This window comes from Apus apus, chromosome 7, assembly GCF_020740795.1.
Source record: "Apus apus isolate bApuApu2 chromosome 7, bApuApu2.pri.cur, whole genome shotgun sequence".
NCBI lineage: Eukaryota > Metazoa > Chordata > Aves > Apodiformes > Apodidae > Apus > Apus apus.
In genome coordinates this window covers 28,685,384-28,704,979 of record NC_067288.1, presented here as the reverse complement: position 1 = coordinate 28,704,979, position 19,596 = coordinate 28,685,384, and the positions used below count along the sequence as shown (strand labels likewise).

The following is a 19,596-nucleotide window of genomic DNA, read 5'->3' as shown; positions in this document are numbered from 1 at the left end:
GCGAATTCCCTGATTTTTAAGGACTTTCAGGTATAACATGTGGGAAAATCACAGGTGGTCTGCACTGCAAAGCTGGTCAGGTGGGGACACCCCCCAAACATCAGCAGGTTTTCAGATGGGGATGCAGCTGTCAAAGAGCCTTCTGTTACAGATACGATTTTAAGAGCAAAGAACAGAAGGAGAAAAAAAAACAGGGACAGAGGTCTAAATTCTCTGTGAATGAGTGCTATCAGCTATATAAGAAGTATTCCTTCCTTATGATACAGGGAGAAGAAATGCCAGCAAAGGCTTTGGCCCACTGTGGTCTGACAGATGAAAGACACCCTTGTCCCTGGCTAAGAGCTGGTAGGAACCTGCTGGAGCGTGCCCTGGCTCACCTCCTGAGACACTGCACCACCAAAGCTCCCTCTGCCACCCAGCCACAGCAGGCTGGGCAGGGGGGACACGGCACTGAGCCCACGGGCTGGCACACCCAGGGGCTGGGGACCTGGCCATGACTTCCGCAAAGGCCAGAGAGAGAAAGGGAAGATATTTGGATCCCCTGTAGCAGCCCTGTCTTTTCCCTGTGCCTCCTTTTGTCAGGGAGAGGAGCCTGGTGCTGGCTTCTCATCCCAGTGTGGCTTGCAGCAGATCCCCTTGCTTCAAGTACCAGTGAGCAAGGGTGGGAGGTAATGATTAGAGACACTCTAAATGATTGCATTAATTGAATCTTACGAAAATGGAAAACAATGGCAGTGTGTAATAATAAAACCCCACTATAACCACGTACATCTCTTGTTTACTAGAAAGTCCTTCACTGACTACAGATTTACTCTGGGGCACAGCAGGAAACTTTTCTCCTTTAATTTTAATCAGCCTTTTTTTTTTTCTTTCTTTTTTTTTTTTTCCCTTTCAGAGAAAACTACCAGCTATCAGATCTGTGTTTCCCATCCACTCCTAAGACTCCTCAGTGCAGTGCCTGGAGGTGATAGTGTGAACTCACTCAAGAATGTGAAGGCATTTTATAAATCATTTTATTTCAGCAGGAGGGGGAGAAAGGGAGAAGGCAGAGGGATGATATAGTTTACAGCACATACTCAGCACTAACTCCCAACTGTCAAATTTCAGCATTTTCTTCAGCTGCAGCAGTGGTTAACAAAAAATTGTTAAGACAGCAGACATGAAATGCACACCGTAAAAGGCACATTTAATCAACTGGCACCTTTCTACCACCCCAGCACCAGAAACTACCCGGACACTATTACAACCCAGAAAAAAAAAAAAGAAAAAAAAAAAAAAAGTTGTATTAACTGAAGATAGGGCACTGACGGGAGAAAAAGGAGCAGAAATGAACAACATGAACTGCTGTAAACAACTTGCGGCGCCCTTTGTGTGCAAGATAACAATAGCAGAGTTAAAGGAGTATGTTTACAAGGGTGGCTTGCTCGCCTCACCTGCCTCCTGCCCCCCTTTTGCCACACTCGCTACGTCGCTCCTGGGAAAATATTTGTGAACTATTGCAAATAAAAGTCTCCTTCTCACTTTCCAAGAAACGGATCTGGTACTTTTCCATTTCATTCACACTATGGCCAGACTTTGGAGGGGATTTTATTCTCTCAGCTCTGTGACAGTCCCACTAAACTTTCTTTCCATTTCCTACCTTTCAACTTTTGCAATTACACAGTAGTATCTGCAATTAAAAAATGGTATCTGATTAGCTATAGAAGTGATGAGGCTTTTTCTGGAAGCCTGGTCTCACCAAAGTGCCCTCCCTTGACAACAGCAGCAGTCCAGCACACAGCTTTCAGGAGCTGTGCATTGCTGTTCGTGTGCAGCTCTTTGTTTGTCTACACAGCTTCAGATTTACAAAATTAAGGCTACTTGGAAAGCACCTGATTAACCCATGAATCTGCAGCAATCGCAGATATTTAGATTTTTTCCTGAGTGTACAAACCCAAAATACGTATGAAGGTTGGAATCCAGTGAAAATCACCTTGTACCTGTAAAACCAGGTATGATTCATCAGGCATTGCACCACAAACTGAAACCAGAGGAAGGTGTGAAATAACAACATACATTTTCATAGCATGTATGTGTATTTGGAAAGGCCTAGAGTCAACAGAATACCTCCTGTGTTGGCCAGGAAGTCGGAACAAAAGAACAGAGGAGAACGAGCAAGAAAGCACGATCCCTTATCACAGCTCTTGGTGGTGGCCCCGTGCTATGCTCTGACATTCATGGCCAAATGGACCAAGCTCTGCTTGAGGCAGCAGAGGTTTGGGTGCTGATGGTCCCAAATAGGGTGAAGGACAAGTGCATAAGTAGGAGGAAAAATATGGTTTGTCATAAAGTGCCAGGTTGGCTGGGACTTGAATCGTGGGGGACCTCTGATGCTCTGGGTGGACTTGCTGCGCAGCAGAAAGATGGTTTGCCAGAGATAGGCAGTCTGCCACCCACCACCTCAGAATCACAGAATCACAGAAATGTCTTTGGCTGGAAGAGACCTCCAAGATCATCCAGTCCAGCCTTAGACCTAACACCGCAAGCTCACCACTAAACCATGTCCCTGAGCACCACCTCCACCTCGAGCAGGAGAGGAGGATTCTGCTGCCAGCCAGCAAATGCTGCCTTCACCCCTCCTCTCTCTGCAGCTCACCCAGTGAGAGCCAGCACTCCTCCAGCTCATCCACAGAGCTCAGCTCCCAGCACACATTTTGAACTTCCAGTGGTTTGACCACAGAGGGCAAAACTTTGGCAGGAGAGTGCTCCTGATCCCTGCAGAGAGTCAGGCTGGATTTTGGTGCAGGGACCTCGGAGTGCAGGGCTCCCACTCACTTCAGCAGGAGACACTACCTAGACAGATGCGAAGTAATGAATGCTTCGGATAAGAGACTGATTTCAGAGTGTGCTTTTATCCACAGTCCCTGTATTTATAGTTCAAGCCTTTTCAATTAATACGCACACCCTAAAAGAATTAAACTACTAATTATCACATTTTACTGTGGTTCACAGAACTTTCATCAGATCTAGTAAATGAAATCACGAGTTCAGCAGAAGAAGCTTTACTGCGCCCAATTATGTCAAGGGTATATCATGTTGATAATAAAAGATCACTTGGTTGGAAGCCTAACCTAGAAGGTTGGGGAGGCGTAAAAAGTTCACATTTTGGATCATGCTGCTCTGGTGTGGGCGTTCTGTGTTGTTTTTCTTGGTTATTGTGGAAGGCAATTTTCCTGCAAGTAAAATTTTCCCTTTGTCTTACATTACAGGCATTAGGAAATTCTTACACCGAAAGGCAAATAGATAGGTTTGGGGGTTTGGTTTGCAAGTTAGGCTTTGGCATCACGTTATCTTCCCACTAATAAACTCTCTGCTGGACAGAAAATTAAAACGATACCCATACCACAAATAATTTTCTTTCCCAAAGTGCCCAGCTTCTTGGTGGGCAAGCATGGTATTCCAAAGCATCCTTCAGCCTGTGGTCCGCTCAGGCAGTAGCAATTACTCTGATGCAACCCAACTCTCAGCTGTTAATTAAACAGCAAGTCTCTCAAGAAAACATGTGAAAAAAAAAATAATAAACTGTTGTAGAGAAAAGTGGAGATTGCTCAGAGCTCCAGCTGCCTGTCCCAGGACTCCAGAAGGACCGGAGGGAAACTCGCCTGGTCGGGGCACGGGAGCTTCCTAGGAGGGGGCTCCTGGCCAGCCCGTTTCCAAGCTGCCCTCTAGATGGCCCTTGCTGTTATCTTGTGGATAAATATACACAGAAGGGAATGGAACAGAGCAACAGAATAGAAACGTATTTTGAAATGACTTAGAATAATCGCAGCTGTATTTATGCACCTTATCCACTGGAAAGGTTCACTGCCTTTTTCCTGTACACCCACATGGAGAAATAAAAATATATACTCTAGCCACACTTTTATTTCTCCTTTCCTTTGCAGCATTCAGCCACTCCAAGTGTAATGAACATTTCATGTCTTTCAAGCATTGCTTTGTCATGCTATAAGCATTCATTTCATGCTTTGAATATTTCCCGTCATACTTGCCTTGGATGAATTTTTTGTGGGAATGCTTTGCTTGTGAAGGTTAATGGTTAGCAGCAATGAAAACTGAAGTCCTCTGTCAATCCTCAAGTCTCAAGCCCCACAGGTCACTCCACTCAGCCCTGGCAGAGGCTGCAGAACTGACCCTGACTGACGAGCACATATCTCACCCGACTGACAGTCAACACCCTTCACTGTTGCCATCACAGGGTCCCCTCAAGAGAGTGCCAGCTACTGCTAAGCAGGTGAAACCCTGAGCCTAGCAGAGGACCTACTAAATGGAAATGGTGTAACTGTGCCTCACAATCTGGACCACAAAATCATTTGACTTAGAGTGCTAATCTCAATGAAAATATAGGGGAAAATGGTGTTTTCTTTCCTAATTATTCAGACACTTCATGACAGTCATGAAACTGGCAGGGGAATACAGCTGGATGCTGAAAAGTTTCAGTTCTGGACTGTTATGATTAAAACACTGTCTTTCTAGTTCTTGTTGGAATCTATCTGTAACAAAATAAGAAAAAAAAAGCATGACTAAATCACATCTAAGTTATACTTATAACCAGACATTTCTGCTTTTGTTTCCTTGGGAAATGCTGGCTCTCAGAACTGCCTACATGCACTCCCTCTCAGAGGTTGATGAAACACAGGTTGGACCTCATCAGACCTTCATCAGGGTTAGAGTCAATAGCAGATTCTGCTCAACCCAGAGGAAGGCAGAAGGGACCAGGGCTCCCCTGTTCAGCCTGGACAAAGTTCCCCATTGCTGTTCCCGGCAGACAACGTGATGCGTACGGGTGCAAATCCGTTCAGAATTTGGTCCTGGCAAGTTCCAAAGGTGCAAACAAGCTGACATCGTCAGGAGCTTTGACTTCAGTCCCAGCTATGAGATTCCTTATTGAAAAAGCTAAGGGCTCTTTTTTTTCTTTTTTTTCTTTTTTTTTTTTTTTTTTAAAGCTTTTTTCTGAAGCAAAGTTAATTTTAGATTAGTCCCTCAGGCTGTGATAACTCCTCAATCTTGCTCTGTAAACAAGAGAGGAGCGTCTTCTTGCATTTATAAATTCTGATGCAAATGATCCCATGAACAAGAGCACTAATAAAAGCTGCCATTACTCTGTTACCCTGTTTGCAGCTGTAGCTGATAGAAAACTTTCTCTGCAAGGCTCGGTTATCTGCTGCAAATGAGGTGTTTCAGGAATGTTAGTCATCTGAGAGGACGGACTTTCTAACAGCACCAGTTTCTGCATTGTGTATTCAGAGAACTGCTTGCAGCCGTGCACTCCTGGGGTGGGAATTAAGGGGCCCATCCACGGACAGCGTGGACCCTCCAGACACCACCAAGTCCTGCTGCACTTGCAGCATCTTCTTGGTGAGTAAGCGTAAAGCTGGTTGGCATTAAACTCAGTCACTGCCAAAAGAGCTCAGGAGGGAGCAGAACTCAACCTAAAGTAGTGTAGATGGGAGGCTGTGCTGGCCTGAGAAGAAGGGATGGCCTTGGAAGACAGTCTTGTTATACTAGTTAAAAATTTGGCTGTCAAAGGAACTGGAGGTCTCTCAGCTACCACGTAACTTGCAGTGTAGTTGAGTGGTGGGGACAACCACAAAGAACAGTTATACCTTCTGCCTGTATCAGCCTGAGAGGAGGGTTTGAACAGCAAACTCTGCATCCAAGAGCAGTGTCTAACCCTCAGGCCAGGCAGACACCTCTTCCATGGCTGAAGCTAACCCACTCCACAAAACAAGACTGCCAGGCTTTGGGACCAGAAAGAAAGCATACAGAAAGGAACTGGGCTTTGCAGCCTGTTAGTTAAGGCAGAGAGGTTGTTCCACAAGCTGCTTTTGCATTTTACCAGGTTGCACATAATCCCCTCCTTTCCTGCAGCCAAAGCTGTGCTACGCCTGCCACAACCAGCCTTGCCTAGAGAAGAAGAAAAGGAAACTTCTCCTCGGATGTGTTCCCACTATGGCCTTCTCTTTCCCCAACCTGAGGACCAGAATTTCTTCTTTATTCTTTTTAGGCATGGAAAAGTAAGCATATACTTGCACATGTTTTTAAGGTTTAATACTCAAGTCCAGCCCTACTTAAGCAAAGAATTCACACATGATATTTACAAGTCCAGTGTAATTACTGCAGGGCTGAAAAACGAGTTCTGTGAGTTACGGTACATCATTGTTTTTCTTTTTTTCTTTTTAATGTTACAAAGAACAATGTGCCTTTCATTTCCTGCAGTGCTGTTAAGGTACTTGTAGCTCAAAGCAGCAAGAACACATTAAAACTAAAAAAGCGTTTGGTTTAAACATTTTTATTTTTGAGATAAATGCCTCTCCCCCTGCAGAAATTGCTTGAACAATGAATTTGGCACACGTTTGTGATCAGCTGTAATAATGAGTGCCTTCTTGCTCACTTGAAACGGGAGAATTTACCAACTTCTTTTAAAAAGAATTTGCTAATCTACGAGTAAAGTGGTGTGCTACCGACCTGGAGTTACCAAATCACACCACCACATGCTCCAGAGACACCAGTTGTCTGGAGAAAATGACACAGCATTCCTCTGCTTTACACAGCACACTGTGTGTGTACCTTTACGCTGCAGTTACTAATTCACCAGTGCTACCACATCAAACTCAAATACTGCCTGGTGGATGTCTGACATCCATTTACTGACAGAAGCAACACAGAGCTGCACCACAATTATTAACCAGCTTGTGCTGCACCCTCCTCGCCTCTCTCCAGAGCTCATCTCCTGTTAGAGCAAGAGCAGGATTTGACTTTTAATATTCTGTGAGTCTCTGAAAGCTTGACTCACAAATATCCCCCACTTTGCAGACAAAAAGACTGAAAAGTTCTCCTACAAAAGTTTAAAATAATCCTGCTTGCAAAAAGAAAACCTATCCGATAGCTTTTTCAGTGACTGAGAGCATAAAAGCCCTAGAGAGAGTCCACGGCAGTGCTGAGCTGGGAATTCAGTTGTTGCTGATCCCCAGGCATGCAGTCACTTCACTACACCAGACTAGCCATTTTGTCATCCTCAGTTCACTGAAAAGTAGTTTGTTTATAAAATACAACCCCAAACCAGTGCATTTACCAAGCTTTTAAAATCAGTAACTTTTTTTTTTTTTTTTTTTATTGGGTGAATTGCAAAATCCCTTTGTGGTGCCAACTGAAATGAAGCTTTTACATACCATTAGGCAACTACAAAAGTGGGGAATTTTCCACACGGGTGTTCCACCCAACTGGTCAGAAAAAAAAACCCTTATTTGAACAAAATATCAGGACATCAGAACATGCTCCTGCCTTTCAAATGAAGTTGCTGGTCCCTTTCATGATCCCACCTGCAAATGTCCTCATCCACATGTCAAACAGACAAATTCTGGGGGTTCTTCCTCTCCCCAAGCAGCTCTTTTCCATGCTAAAGGACCCGAGAGACAGCAGCACTGTGCACAAAATTCAGTTACGTGGTGGTTTTAGCCCTGGTTCCAGGACAAGACATTTGGACTATACATGCACAAATGAGGCCTGTCTCTCCTGCGTGTTTGCTTTTCATGACCATCATGCTGGATCTCTCTCTCTCTAGAAAAAGTAAAATGCATAATATATCCATAGATTTTAGCAGTAGGGATTGGGAAAGTGACTGCCTGAAAACTATTTTGGTTTAATGGAGACTGAGCCAGTGTTAAAGCCACCACTGAGAGCAGAAGATGTCACCATCTTCTCTGTTTGTGCTGACTCTGCTCCAGAAAATAGAACTGTAAAGCCCACTAGAAAAAAAGCAGTGGCTGTAAAAAAGAAAATATTTTCTTCCCATGAACTTCACTTTAATGAAGGTTAGACATACAGGCTTTTCAAAATAACACATACAATTTAAAATGATGAATTAAAATCTGTAGTAGGAGGCCTTCTTTTTCAGGGCTGTATAGTTGACCCTTTTGAACCTACATTACTCAAGGTATGCAAAATATATGTGTATAATAAATAGCTCTAGAATTTATGAAGTGGAACAGAAAGGATATTAACAGGCAAGTAGAGAGGCTGTATAACCCTCACAAGGCCTTTAAAGATTTATTTTTTTTAAATGAAGGAATGCATGCATGTAAAAGGTAGTACTTAATCGATACACTTCTTTGTGCTTTCCAGAAACACATGCAAAATGATTCCAAAGCCACCCTCAATCTGGTCATACTGCTGTTAACGTCAGTGGGAATAAGATTATTCAAAATACTATTTTCCTTAGATTTTAAAAAAATATTTCTCTCTGTGTGGGCTCATTCCCACTCTCAGTAAAATCAATTACAAGACTCCCATTGACTCCGGAGGGATTTGGATCAGGCCCTGTGGAAGTGGGTCTACAGCAAGTGTGGAACAACGCAGTTAATATGATTTATTGTGTCCGTTTCTGTGCGTGCAGTTTTTCATTTTCTAAAGGCTGCAGTTTTGCTTTCATCCTCACGTTCAGCAGATAAGAACTGCAGATCTGTGTTGATCTACAGACTGGGTGCACCCCAAGCTGGGGGCTGTGTGTGCTGAGAACAAGCCCAGCGTCTGCCCAGAGGGAAGAAAACCCCTCTAGGGCCCACGGGCTGCCTTGGACTCCTTTGTAAAGAAAATCTCCCACACAGGCACTGCAAAAGGTGCAGAATCAGTTAGGAGGCTTCTGCTGTGGTGGGGAAAAATACCCTTTAGTAAAACTGAGAAAAAGCAAAATCCTTTTCCTGTTTATATATATTTTTAAAAAGTACCTTTAGCAGGTCACCAGTAAAGTTCCAAGAATTCACTAAAAGGTTGTTTTACAAGGAAGACTCAGGCTCCAAATCAGAGATATTTCATTTCACTAGGCTCCTGCACATTGTACATTATTTAACACTGATATTGCTGCTTTTCGGGATGGTTTTGAGTAACAGGCTTTCTCAGGACTGCAGGGTAAGAAGAACTGGGGGGGTTTAACAGCTCCAGAACAATATTATCTAAACATGAAATAATAACAAGCTTGGTGCCTAATATATTCTAAATTAAAATACATTTTAATAAACATAGGCAACATATTCCACACAGAAAGAAAGAAAAAAAACAAAACAAAACCACAAAAACTAAACCAAACCAGAACTGGCAGAACAAAAATCACAGTTTAGTCAGTTCTTCTCTTAACCTTGCAGTCCTTTGGCTACAAATTAGAATTTCTGTGAACAGGATTGATAAGGGAAATTAGGCACCATCTTCCAAAAACAACAGAAATGTTTTAAGATGGTATGTTTACAGATGAGCAGCACAAAATCTATCCAAATATGAAACCCTTCATATTTCAATGGGAGGAGAATACAGGAGCTCCAAAAGCCAAAATGTTAACAACCCCCTGAGCTCTATGTTCTACGTTCTATGATATACGCTGGTATTTTAAAGTTTTGTATGTACCTAAACCTCTTCCTCTTCCCTTAATTCTATCTGCCTTTTAAACCCTGATCCAAATGGAGTCCGCATGTGGATGCAGCCGTTCAACCTCGCTCCCACTTGCAGCTTGTTTGGTTGCTAATAGTTTCCCAAATCACACACTGAACATAACACAGACTTGTAAGGATGCACTGCAAAGACAAAACCAGCTAGTTTCTCTGTGAAAGGGCAATCACAGTTGTATTATTACAAATACAGTATTTCAACATGAGACGGATGTAAATCTACCAACAATGGTGACAGGCTCTAGAGGCGCAGACCCTTCACACAAATTCTATTCCCTGTATGCACAGTAGACCCCAGTACAGAGGATCCCCCAGCTACATTTAGATCTTTTTTGAAAAGTCCAGTTATGGATAAGTCAATAAAAACTATTAATAAAAATCACTTTCACTTTGGGAGATACTAAGTTTTAAATATAAGTAGTAAAACAAAACTCAGTTGCCGACGGGCCAACGAAAATTGCTGAGGTCTACCTTATTTAAACATAAAAAGGAAGAGAAACTGTTTCCTTACACACATACTTATCCTTTCACATTCAGTCCCTACAGAAATTCCCTATTATTGAATTGTTTTTTTTCAGGCTGCTTTATAATTCAAGCCATTGATTCAGTAGAAGCCATTGCTTCTACTTTAAAACTGTCCCAGTTCAATACGCAATAGTGTTCCCAAAAGTCACAGTCCAGCTGCTACTTCCAAATAAGCCCAAGCCACTGCCACCTGAAACAACAGTACTCCAAACATATGGAAAAGAAGGAGCAACCACCTCCAGTTGAGCCTCCCTGCCCTGCTTACCCATGTATCCACAACCCTTAAAGCACGCTGGTAAAGGAATATAGACAACGCCGGTAGCACCTGGATCAGCACCTGCCTGGGGGCTATTTATAGGAATTTATAGGTGTGCAGTCCTGCCCTGAACCTGCAGTATTTAGGAGTGTTGCTGCTTCGTTTTGTTTAGATGTTTGCAGTAGGGAACGGGTCTGCAGGAGGGCATTTCAAAGCAACCATTTTGTTCCACGGGACTAGCTGAGATCCTAGAGGATGGCTGCCCACCTCCCAAAAGTCAGGTACTTCAGTGTGTCGTGTAAGAGCATCCATAAACAAAATGTGTTACAAGCACACTGGTATAAATGGAAGTGATGAAGCACACACCCCTAGGGGGTCATGACTCATGGTCAAGGGAATGAAAGCCTTTGCTATGGAGGAATAAGGATGATGGTTGCATACAGTAGGCTCTTTAATAGCATCTCCCTAATTAAAATTATTTTTAAAGAAAAAAAAAAAGGTCTCACTCCAGGACTGGAGAAACAAATGCTACCTTCGATTAGTGAAACAGTAGCATTTTAACTATGAGGAGAGCACACAAGCTATTTGTAGCTATCCCATGTCAATTATTCTGAATAATCTTTTTAGACACAGGGAAAAAAATATTTATAAGTATGGGCTGTTTTAATATCCCAAAGCAGGAGCAGCAGGTAAGAACTTACCATTTTCTGGCTGGTCCTTAATATCAGCTTCACTTGGCTGGCTGGGACTTTCAGATTGACTTGAATCTGAAAAACATAAAATACAGCCAAAAATTACAGGGTCTGCTGTGGAAAATAGATCAGAGGCGCCAGACTTCCTCAAAAGGCTGAGAGTACAAACTAAGGACAGGAGTGTTGCACTAGGACATGATAATGGAAAAGTCCCGTGCCTAGGTAATAATTTTGCTAGGAAAAAAAAAAAGGGGGGGGAATCTTGTTTACAGCACTACACAGAGTGCTTGGGGAGTGTGTATTAGCATAAATTAAGCTTTGAGAATCCTTCTTTTTAAAGAAGGCATATTTAAACTGCTCTCCTACATGTTTTTTATAATGCAGCCTCGATGTTGTATACAACCCAGAGCCTTAATCCAACACATAGTAAAGTCTCAAAACATATTTTCAAGTGGGCATGTAAAGGTAACTAAGCAACACTATGAAGTTGTGGAGATTGTTGTCTACACATTTCTGGAACAAAATCTGCAAAGCTGATAGAAGAGCTGATTCTCCTCATCCTTTGGCAGGGGTTACAGTACTACGGCATGACTGAAATGTACAGTGTTGCCCCTGATTTGCAGGAGCATAAATGAGACCAGATCCTGGATGAACTGCTATAGAACTTGTGCAAATAATGGGTCCCACAAACTCCCAGCTAACACTGTCCAACAAACTCAATTGATTTGCCTAAAATAATAAAATGACCTATAAAAGGATATGTGTAAATATGAGTGTTCTGCATTTTTTTAACATTATTAGCTCTATTTTATGTGAAGATGATTGCTCTTTGGTTAAAAAATTGTTCTTAGGAGAAGCTTTAGTCAACTTGCATTTTTCTTCTTAATTATTTCTATCACTATGAATTGGGAAAAAAGGTCCCTTCGCCTGTGTGAAAAAAATGTTTTTTAGAAAGTCCCTCAAACTACTATTTTTGCTATTGATACAAACAGAAAAAAGATTCCCCCTCCTCACCCCTGAAATTGTTCTGTACTTTGTTGATCCCATGACAAAAGTTTTTTGCTGTGAAACAAAACTTAGGAAATGAAACCACTTGCTACTGCATCCAAACCACCCCCAATCGTGGCAAACCTCTTTTGTGACTCCACCTTGACTTTGCAGAGCTTAGAATTAGCTGTCTGAAATCTGACCACATTTCAGTGAGAAGTCAATGCAAGATCAAAAGGTCGTGACACTTAACTGTGATTAAATTGAAAATCTTACTTCTATTGCCACCGAGTGATAACACCACCCCTTCTTTTTCTTTGAGGTATTAATAGCGCTGGAAGAAGCAGTACTACTAGTGACCTTGGGTCAAGCAATGCTAATTTATTGCTTTAAAAAGGTTCCTTGCTTTTAAGCAAATGAAGATTCTAATTACTGCAGAGCACTATAAAGAAAATGCCTATTTTAAATATTCAAATGTATTTTTTTTTTACCTGCTGACTGTATGCATTAGGTATCATTCAGAAGCTTAGAGGACAATCTGGTATAAATTAAAAACCACAAGTAAAAAAAAGTGCTCACAAAACAAATTTGGATAAATTTCAGAATATAAATATTCAGAATATTTAGCAAAATAAGCTTCAGTCCTGATACTTTTCTATTTAAAATCAATTAAATTATCCTAAAAAGCAGAATGTTTCCCAGTGTGTCCAGAATCAATTTCCTCTCTTTTGTATTTATTATTTTTAATAATTTTTCCAATGAAGCTCAGGGAAAAAAAATCATTCTGAGTTCTAAAATTTTATTTTAAATACTGATCTTTTGAGTTATCTTTAACTGAAGCTGAAATCAGTGACAGCAGAGAGATGTCCGGGCAATATGCACAGAACTGCTATATTCTGGACACTAGATTTTGGCAAAAAGTTTCATGTTTCCAACACCACAAAGGTAGAAACAAAAGTAAAATATTAGGAATGTAAAATATTTAGTTAACATTTAAAGTCAACATTCAACGGATTTAATTTTGCAGGGCGGGCATTAGGCTTCTGCTTATTTTTTAGGTTTTTCTTTTCCTCCAGCAAGCCATGGCTCAATCAGCATCTGGGCTTTACGTTTCAAGTAGGGTCAGAATTCCATAGAAATTTCTATATTGGAAAAAGTTACTGCAGAAACATGGGACTGGAAGCACGTTTTCCTTTCAGAATTTTCAACAATCCGACAAAGCGGAGAGAGGGACAAGGGCTCAGTGGCAGCTGCAGGAGCTGGGCTCACTGGCAGCCCCCAGGCTGGCACCTTGCCCCCCAGCACAGCCCCGCGGCCGGTGGGCAGCTCACAGAGCAGGAGCTGCTCCTGGATTTTGAGAAACAAAGTACTTTTGTTTGTGTTGAGGGCTGTTTTTCCAACACCAAAGCTAGTGGCACAAGAGAGACTCTACTGGCCGTAGGACATTTGTTTGCACACTGAATCTTAACTTTCTTCTTTTATTACCCCGGCTACCGCAATAACGTTTTTCCCAATTCTGCTCCCCTTTAACCCACCCCCTTCTGCTGAAATAAAATACTAATTTGTTTTAAAAGACAAAAAGAGCTTTAAGCACTATTCGTTGTGGAGAAGCACGGGGCAATAAAAAGCAGCAGAAGGCAGAATTAAAACCAATCTATACTGCGGTCGAGATCATGGGAGGCTACCGAAAACATGTCCTGGGCAAGCATATGCTCAGCATTGTTATGCAAGGTGGCATCTTGTGGAAACCCCAGATAAGAAGACTGAGTTAAGGCACTTAGCCAAAATGTTTATATGCAGAATTTTGCTTCCCTGATTTTATTCAGATGCTGCAGATGATCCGGTACATATAAATGTGCCGCCACATGGCTAAGGGATTGGCAAAATCAGAGCCGTTGTATTTTACAGTCTTGCCTAGGACGAGAGAGTCTTGCTCAGCCTCCACCGCTCGCTCTCTGCTTTTTCAGCAGTTGGCAGTAACTCCTGTCGGGGCTTTTTTGTTGTTTTGCACATGGAAACTTTAAAATTCCAGTTTTCTGAATGTTTAGTGTTTTGCAGGCTTGGCTACAATGGGAGGGGGAATGTCTGTCCTGCTGAGTCAGTTAGCCAAACAGGTGACCGGAGGAATAAATTAATTTTTGCCCATACATAATTGATATAAATGGAAGATCGTTTTCATAAGCATTTGCATTAAATCAATAAAATCACTTACTATAGAGCAGTTTAACAATTCATTTGATTTTCTCTTTTCTATATATTTGATAGCCACTCTGCAAAACAGTATACACTTTATGCCTATTTTCTTTAGCAACAACACTGCCAGTTAAATTCTACCACCTGCAATAATTAGAGCCATTGGAAAACATACAAAACAAAATATACAGTAGATGGGAGCCCCTCTTGAATCCACGGCCCCCTGCAGCAACGAGTTTCATTGGTGCCTTAAGCTAAGGCTGGTAGAAAGCCAAAGAATCTGTATATTACAATAAAGTGCATGTTATTAAGGGGAGGATTTAAATGATTTCAGATGGAGTTGGAAATATTATAGCGAGGAGCCACTATTAAGATTGCTGATTTAAAAAAAAAAAAAAAAAAGAAAATCACCAAGGGATCTAGTTTAATATTTAAGGAAGCTCAACCTTGAATAGCACAATGAGTTTTATTTGGGGGCTTTTTTAGTTAAAGGAAAGTTAGTGGTTGGAATTTTTAACCCTTAACTAGCTGGAGTTAGCATGAGTATGTACACTGGAGTCAAGGTTACTGGAGAAGAGATGCTCAAGGGGATCTGGTACGAGCTGTAATCATAGGGAAACAGGATAAAAAGCATGTCAAAGGTATTTTACTCTCTACTTCCAAGTATCAACTATGATTGAGGGATGAAGAATAAAACAACAATGACAAAACGGGCTAGTTTTTTCCAAATAGCATTTCCTACTACGTCTCTGCTCCTTCGAATCTGTTCCTGAAGCAAATGCTACCCCAGTGCAAATGAGGTGGTTACGTCTGAGATCCAGGTCTGCCTGATCTCAAGCTGTAAAACAGGCAGGAACCTTCAGCTCCAGGATATGTGATTCTCCTTTTCAGCTGCAGCAGGAGCACAGCTCCAGCCGGGCTGCACGATGGCTGCGTGGAAGCAGGGCTCACGGCACTGGAAGGGCGCACTCCATTGTTTGGAAAGAATAAAACCTTCCCAGGAAAGTCTGGCCCGTGGACAGGACCAATGTCAACAGACTGACAATGCTGTTCTTTTTTGCAGACCGTGACTCAGACAGTGAAAAGTTGTTATGCTCCTCCACCAAAAAGAGCCCTCTTCGAGTGTCATGGCAATTCCCAGTGTGAAATCACATCATGGCTACCTGACTTTGGAGAAACGGGACACTTTCTGGGGCACTCGTACTTCCCCAGGGCATGCTGAATCCAGCCTGGGGTGGCAGTGACCTGCAGGGGCCAGCCTTATTGTCTGCTGGTGTGTACAAAGGGAACTCACGGGTGTCAAGATTACTTTTTTACCAACACGGAGCCAGCCCCCACCCACAACTGAGCCCTCGCGAGCAGCCGTGTTGCTAACTCAGGTGTCGATGCATCTATCCTCTAAACAGTAAAGGTGATCCCCACATGGTGGAGGAAACAAATGACGGGTGATGCCAGATGATCCAGGCTGTGCTGCCACTGCCCATGCTGAGCTGCTCTGCAGCTAAATAGAGTGGGCTCCTCTCCTCCGCTGCCAGCCCAGCCCCTCGCAGAGGCACCGCCGAAGTGCAGAAGTTAAATTTTCCATTCATATCATGTTTAGGGGGTGGAAATATTGTATAATAAACTGACATATTTTATTCAAGTTTCAGAGTCCTATTTGTAATAAAAAATTTATATGGCTGGGTTGTGTTCATGCAATAAATTTTTCATCTATAATTTTGGGCATGGATTCTACCAAAGATTTATATACTTAAAAAAAAAATAATCTAAATCATGCTCCTTTATATACAATCTTACATGGTGAGCTTAAGGGATTTACAAACAGAAAAATGCACCAGGACTAAGGCTTTTTTACACTCACTTTCCCTTCATTATACATTATAATATAAACACACAGGGATTGCTCCATATATGCAACAATTATTATTTACGGCTATTTTGGTGGCTACTACTGTTTCTTTTAAGGAAGGCCTGGCTCCCTGTTTCACTCCAGCCATCGCTTTCAAGTCAACTTTTACAGGCAGTTCAAAGTGCTTCATTATCATACACCTCACCCTCACACGTGTGTGTATCCATACCAGATTTCCACTTTTATTCCTTACCCCCCTACACAGTACACCTCATCCCTGCAGCTCTCAAATGAGGTTCTGCAGTGGTAAAATCCCTGTGGTGCCAGCCTGGGTTTTTTTGTTGTGTTTTTGTGTTGGTTTTTTTTTTTTTTTAATAAGGCGAGGACTCTTAATTCCTGTACACTGGGAAAGAGATTATCTTTGATAATGGAAATGTAAATCAAAGCTTGCTGTTGTTTATTCCAGACAGACATTTGTGTGTTAAGTCTGTTTATCAGGCAACACTTTGTCTAAGCCAGGAAGTAGTCAGCCTTTGTAACAAGATGTATGCAAATGACTTTCCCATGAGCCCTTGCCACAAAACTTTTGTGGCAAAAACCCTCCTTGTTACTTCACCAGTAAGACGCTCCTAAGCTACCCTGTAAGTAGACTAGCAACAAAACAGCTAGCTAGACTATGCTGATGAGTTTGAATGAGACCAAAACATGTGCCCACAGTCTGTTGCTCGGTATTGTAAGCAGACTTTGTGTATTACATCTGTTTATCAGGCAACACTCTGTCTGCTGGGGCGGCTTTGTACCAAGGTAGATGCAAACAAAGATCTCCACAACTCCCTGGTGAACTTTTTTTTGGAGGCTGAAATTCCCCGACGACTTTACTCCTTGTAGGAAATAGGGACATGAAACTTCACCGTGAGGCTGCGAGACCCTAAAGCTGTATCAAAATGGTTTCATTTTAAATCAACTTTCTTTGTTCTCACAAGCCCATAAATGATTTACTGCTATCGTGTGATAGCCTAGAATGTGGGGAATCTGTGTATTCCCATATTTGCTCATTTATATTACAAACAAGTATTTGATTCACTTCTAAATGTTTGTTTTTAAAACAGTTTACAGCCTTTGATTCCTGCTTACTGATTCTGGAACGTTTTCTATTTATTCCTTTGCAGTAGCAAACGTTAATTTTGACTTAATTCAAATTGTCATCAAAGGCTTCCTTAAGAAATCCCACAGCACAGATTTTATTTGTTACAATGAAATATTCTTAAAGTAAACATCATGCGACTGTGTTTTTTTAATTCCAAGAGATACAAAAATCCTTTACCCAAAGGATTCAAATTGGTTCAGCCCTTTTTCGTAGACAAAATAAACACTTTAGGACTTTACTTGTTTGTATTCTCCTCAGTGGTGCTGTATGCATCACCAGCTAAAAACAAAGAAACTTTTAGCTGCTCAGACAAAATGCAGAAGCTCCCCAAACAACGAAGCGGGGGGGTGGGGAAGCATTCAGAAAGTCTGACAGTCCATTCAATATAGGGATGATGGCCATAATGCATCCAGGGTCCCCTTGCTAATTAAATATGCATTGGCACAGTTTTGATCGATGCAAGCCATGGATCAGATGACACACCTGCAAAATCTTGAGCCCAGAGCTCCCAGGAAAAGGAAAATACAGGCTGTCTCCTTATCTTTGTTTTCAAAGGCTCTCAATTTCTGTGCTTAGATATCTAATTTAATTCTCTCACCCCTCAGCAAACTGGATTAGGAAAGTCAATACTGCCATTGTGCATCGACAGGAACACACAGCTTTCCTTTTATTCAATTTAGCCATGACCTTTAGACAAAGATAATGACAACTGTCTAAAAGTAAGGTAAGGCCTTAAGGAAGACCCTGCAGCGGGGCCCCTCTTGCTTTCCACGGTTCCTCCACCTGGGAAGAGCCCACCAGACCAGACATGAAGCAAATTCAAAAATTCATTTTCTCCCCAAACCACAAGGACAAGCTCCAGGTGGAGCAGCACCACAGGCTGCCAAGGGCTCGGTCCCACCCCAAGGAGCTGGACACCTCGTTGCTGGCGCGGGAGGGTGGCCGGGCCCTCGCCAGCCGTTTGCTGAGGGGTGCCAACGTCTCCGGAGGAAGCAGCCGTGCCAACTGCGAGCGCCGAGCGCGCACCAAGAGGGACCCCGCTGTCCTATTTTTTCCATGGCTCTTAGGGAAATGGTGAAACGGAACGGTCAGGCAAGTGACAGTGGTAGCACAAATTCTGGCTCTGATACTCGAGAGGAATTGCAATCCTGGAGCTCGGCGCAGGGAGCCACACGCAACCGCGCGTTGCTGCGGCAGGAGGAGGAACCGACACGCGGGTTTTCCTGGAGCTGAGCTGAAGCCAATGGCAACAACAATACTTCCTGATAGGTCTCACATCAGTATTTTTACCAACCTTCCTACATCAGATAGTGTCTTTCTAATACATCTGTAAGTAAAGGACAGAGCACATACTTTAAGCCAACCAACTGCTCTCAGACGGCGATCCACTTTGGTACCTACAGATACAGGTTGTACCTGAATCAGTGATTTAGGCATAAATAAAAATTCATACTCATGGAGCAGCCCAGCTCCACAAAACGTTAGCCTCCAATGCTGCACAATGTTTAATTCTGCAATATTTTTTTTAGCTGCATTTAAAAATACACTTGGCATTTCTAGCTGTGGACCAATATTCTTCTCATGTCTTTTTATACAGATTTGGAGGGAAAGATATTTGTAATGGAAAAAAAATATGTGCAAAGTTGGATTGCTAAGTTTCTGTAATCTTGGGAAATAAAAAAAAAAGCAGCCTATGTAAGAGCTACAAGAAACCATATGGATCAACAAGAGCTGCCCTCATATCCCTGGGAAATATAAATTAACCTACATTTCATCATCATAAACCCCAAAATAAAAAATCTAATTAGAGTCTCTACCCTCAGATTCACTTCTAGAAAATTTGCTTATCCCCCTCACAAAATGATTTACAGTACTTACATCCATTTCTTCAGAGTGATTTAAATTTATTGAATCATTTCAATTTTTAGAGAGCTTCCATTTGGATCTGTATGGGTTTCTAGACATATGCAGTGCTCAGTTATTTAAAATTAATTGCAGTACAATAATTTTAAATTGCTTCACACTATACGAATCTCAAGTGCTTTGAAATATTTGAACTATTCTATTTAGAAGCCATCAAACTTCTGAGCACATGCATCAAAGAGTTGTTTTAAAAGCCAAAGGGCCGCACTGATGATCCCAAAGTGGAGGTGAGCACGGCTCTGGGCATGCTCAGTGCACACGGATCTGAATTTATAGAACAATTCAACAAATTCTGCCCGAATGTCAATCTGTAATTAACAAAACCAGATTCTCTAATAATTTCAAACCACTAAAAAATTTCTAAAGCTAGAAAAGCACTGTTACAAAATAATGGTGTACATTAAAACTATTATTACTCCTAATGTATATTTATAGAACATCCCTTTATCCTGGAAATTAAAACATCTTATTAACATTAAACTTAGCTTTACAATACCTCTGTGGGAAAGGTGAGCATAACTACGCCCACTTTACGCGGGATGAAGGAGGCA

At 41.9% G+C, this 19,596-nt stretch overlaps 1 protein-coding gene across 15 annotated transcripts in view; it reads right to left on the bottom strand.

Annotated features, from left to right (window-relative positions):
• NFIA (nuclear factor I A) overlaps positions 1-19,596 on the bottom strand; it is a 249,013-nt gene that overhangs the window by 104,111 nt on the left and 125,306 nt on the right. For 14 of the 15 annotated variants that reach the window (XM_051625243.1, XM_051625249.1, XM_051625237.1 and 11 more), the window contains exon 3: positions 10,956-11,021. The exons of the other annotated variant lie outside the window; for it this stretch is intronic. In XM_051625243.1, the coding sequence (XP_051481203.1) occupies positions 10,956-11,021 (66 nt within the window). The remainder of the gene's footprint in view (positions 1-10,955; positions 11,022-19,596) is intronic. 15 annotated transcript variants of the gene reach the window in all.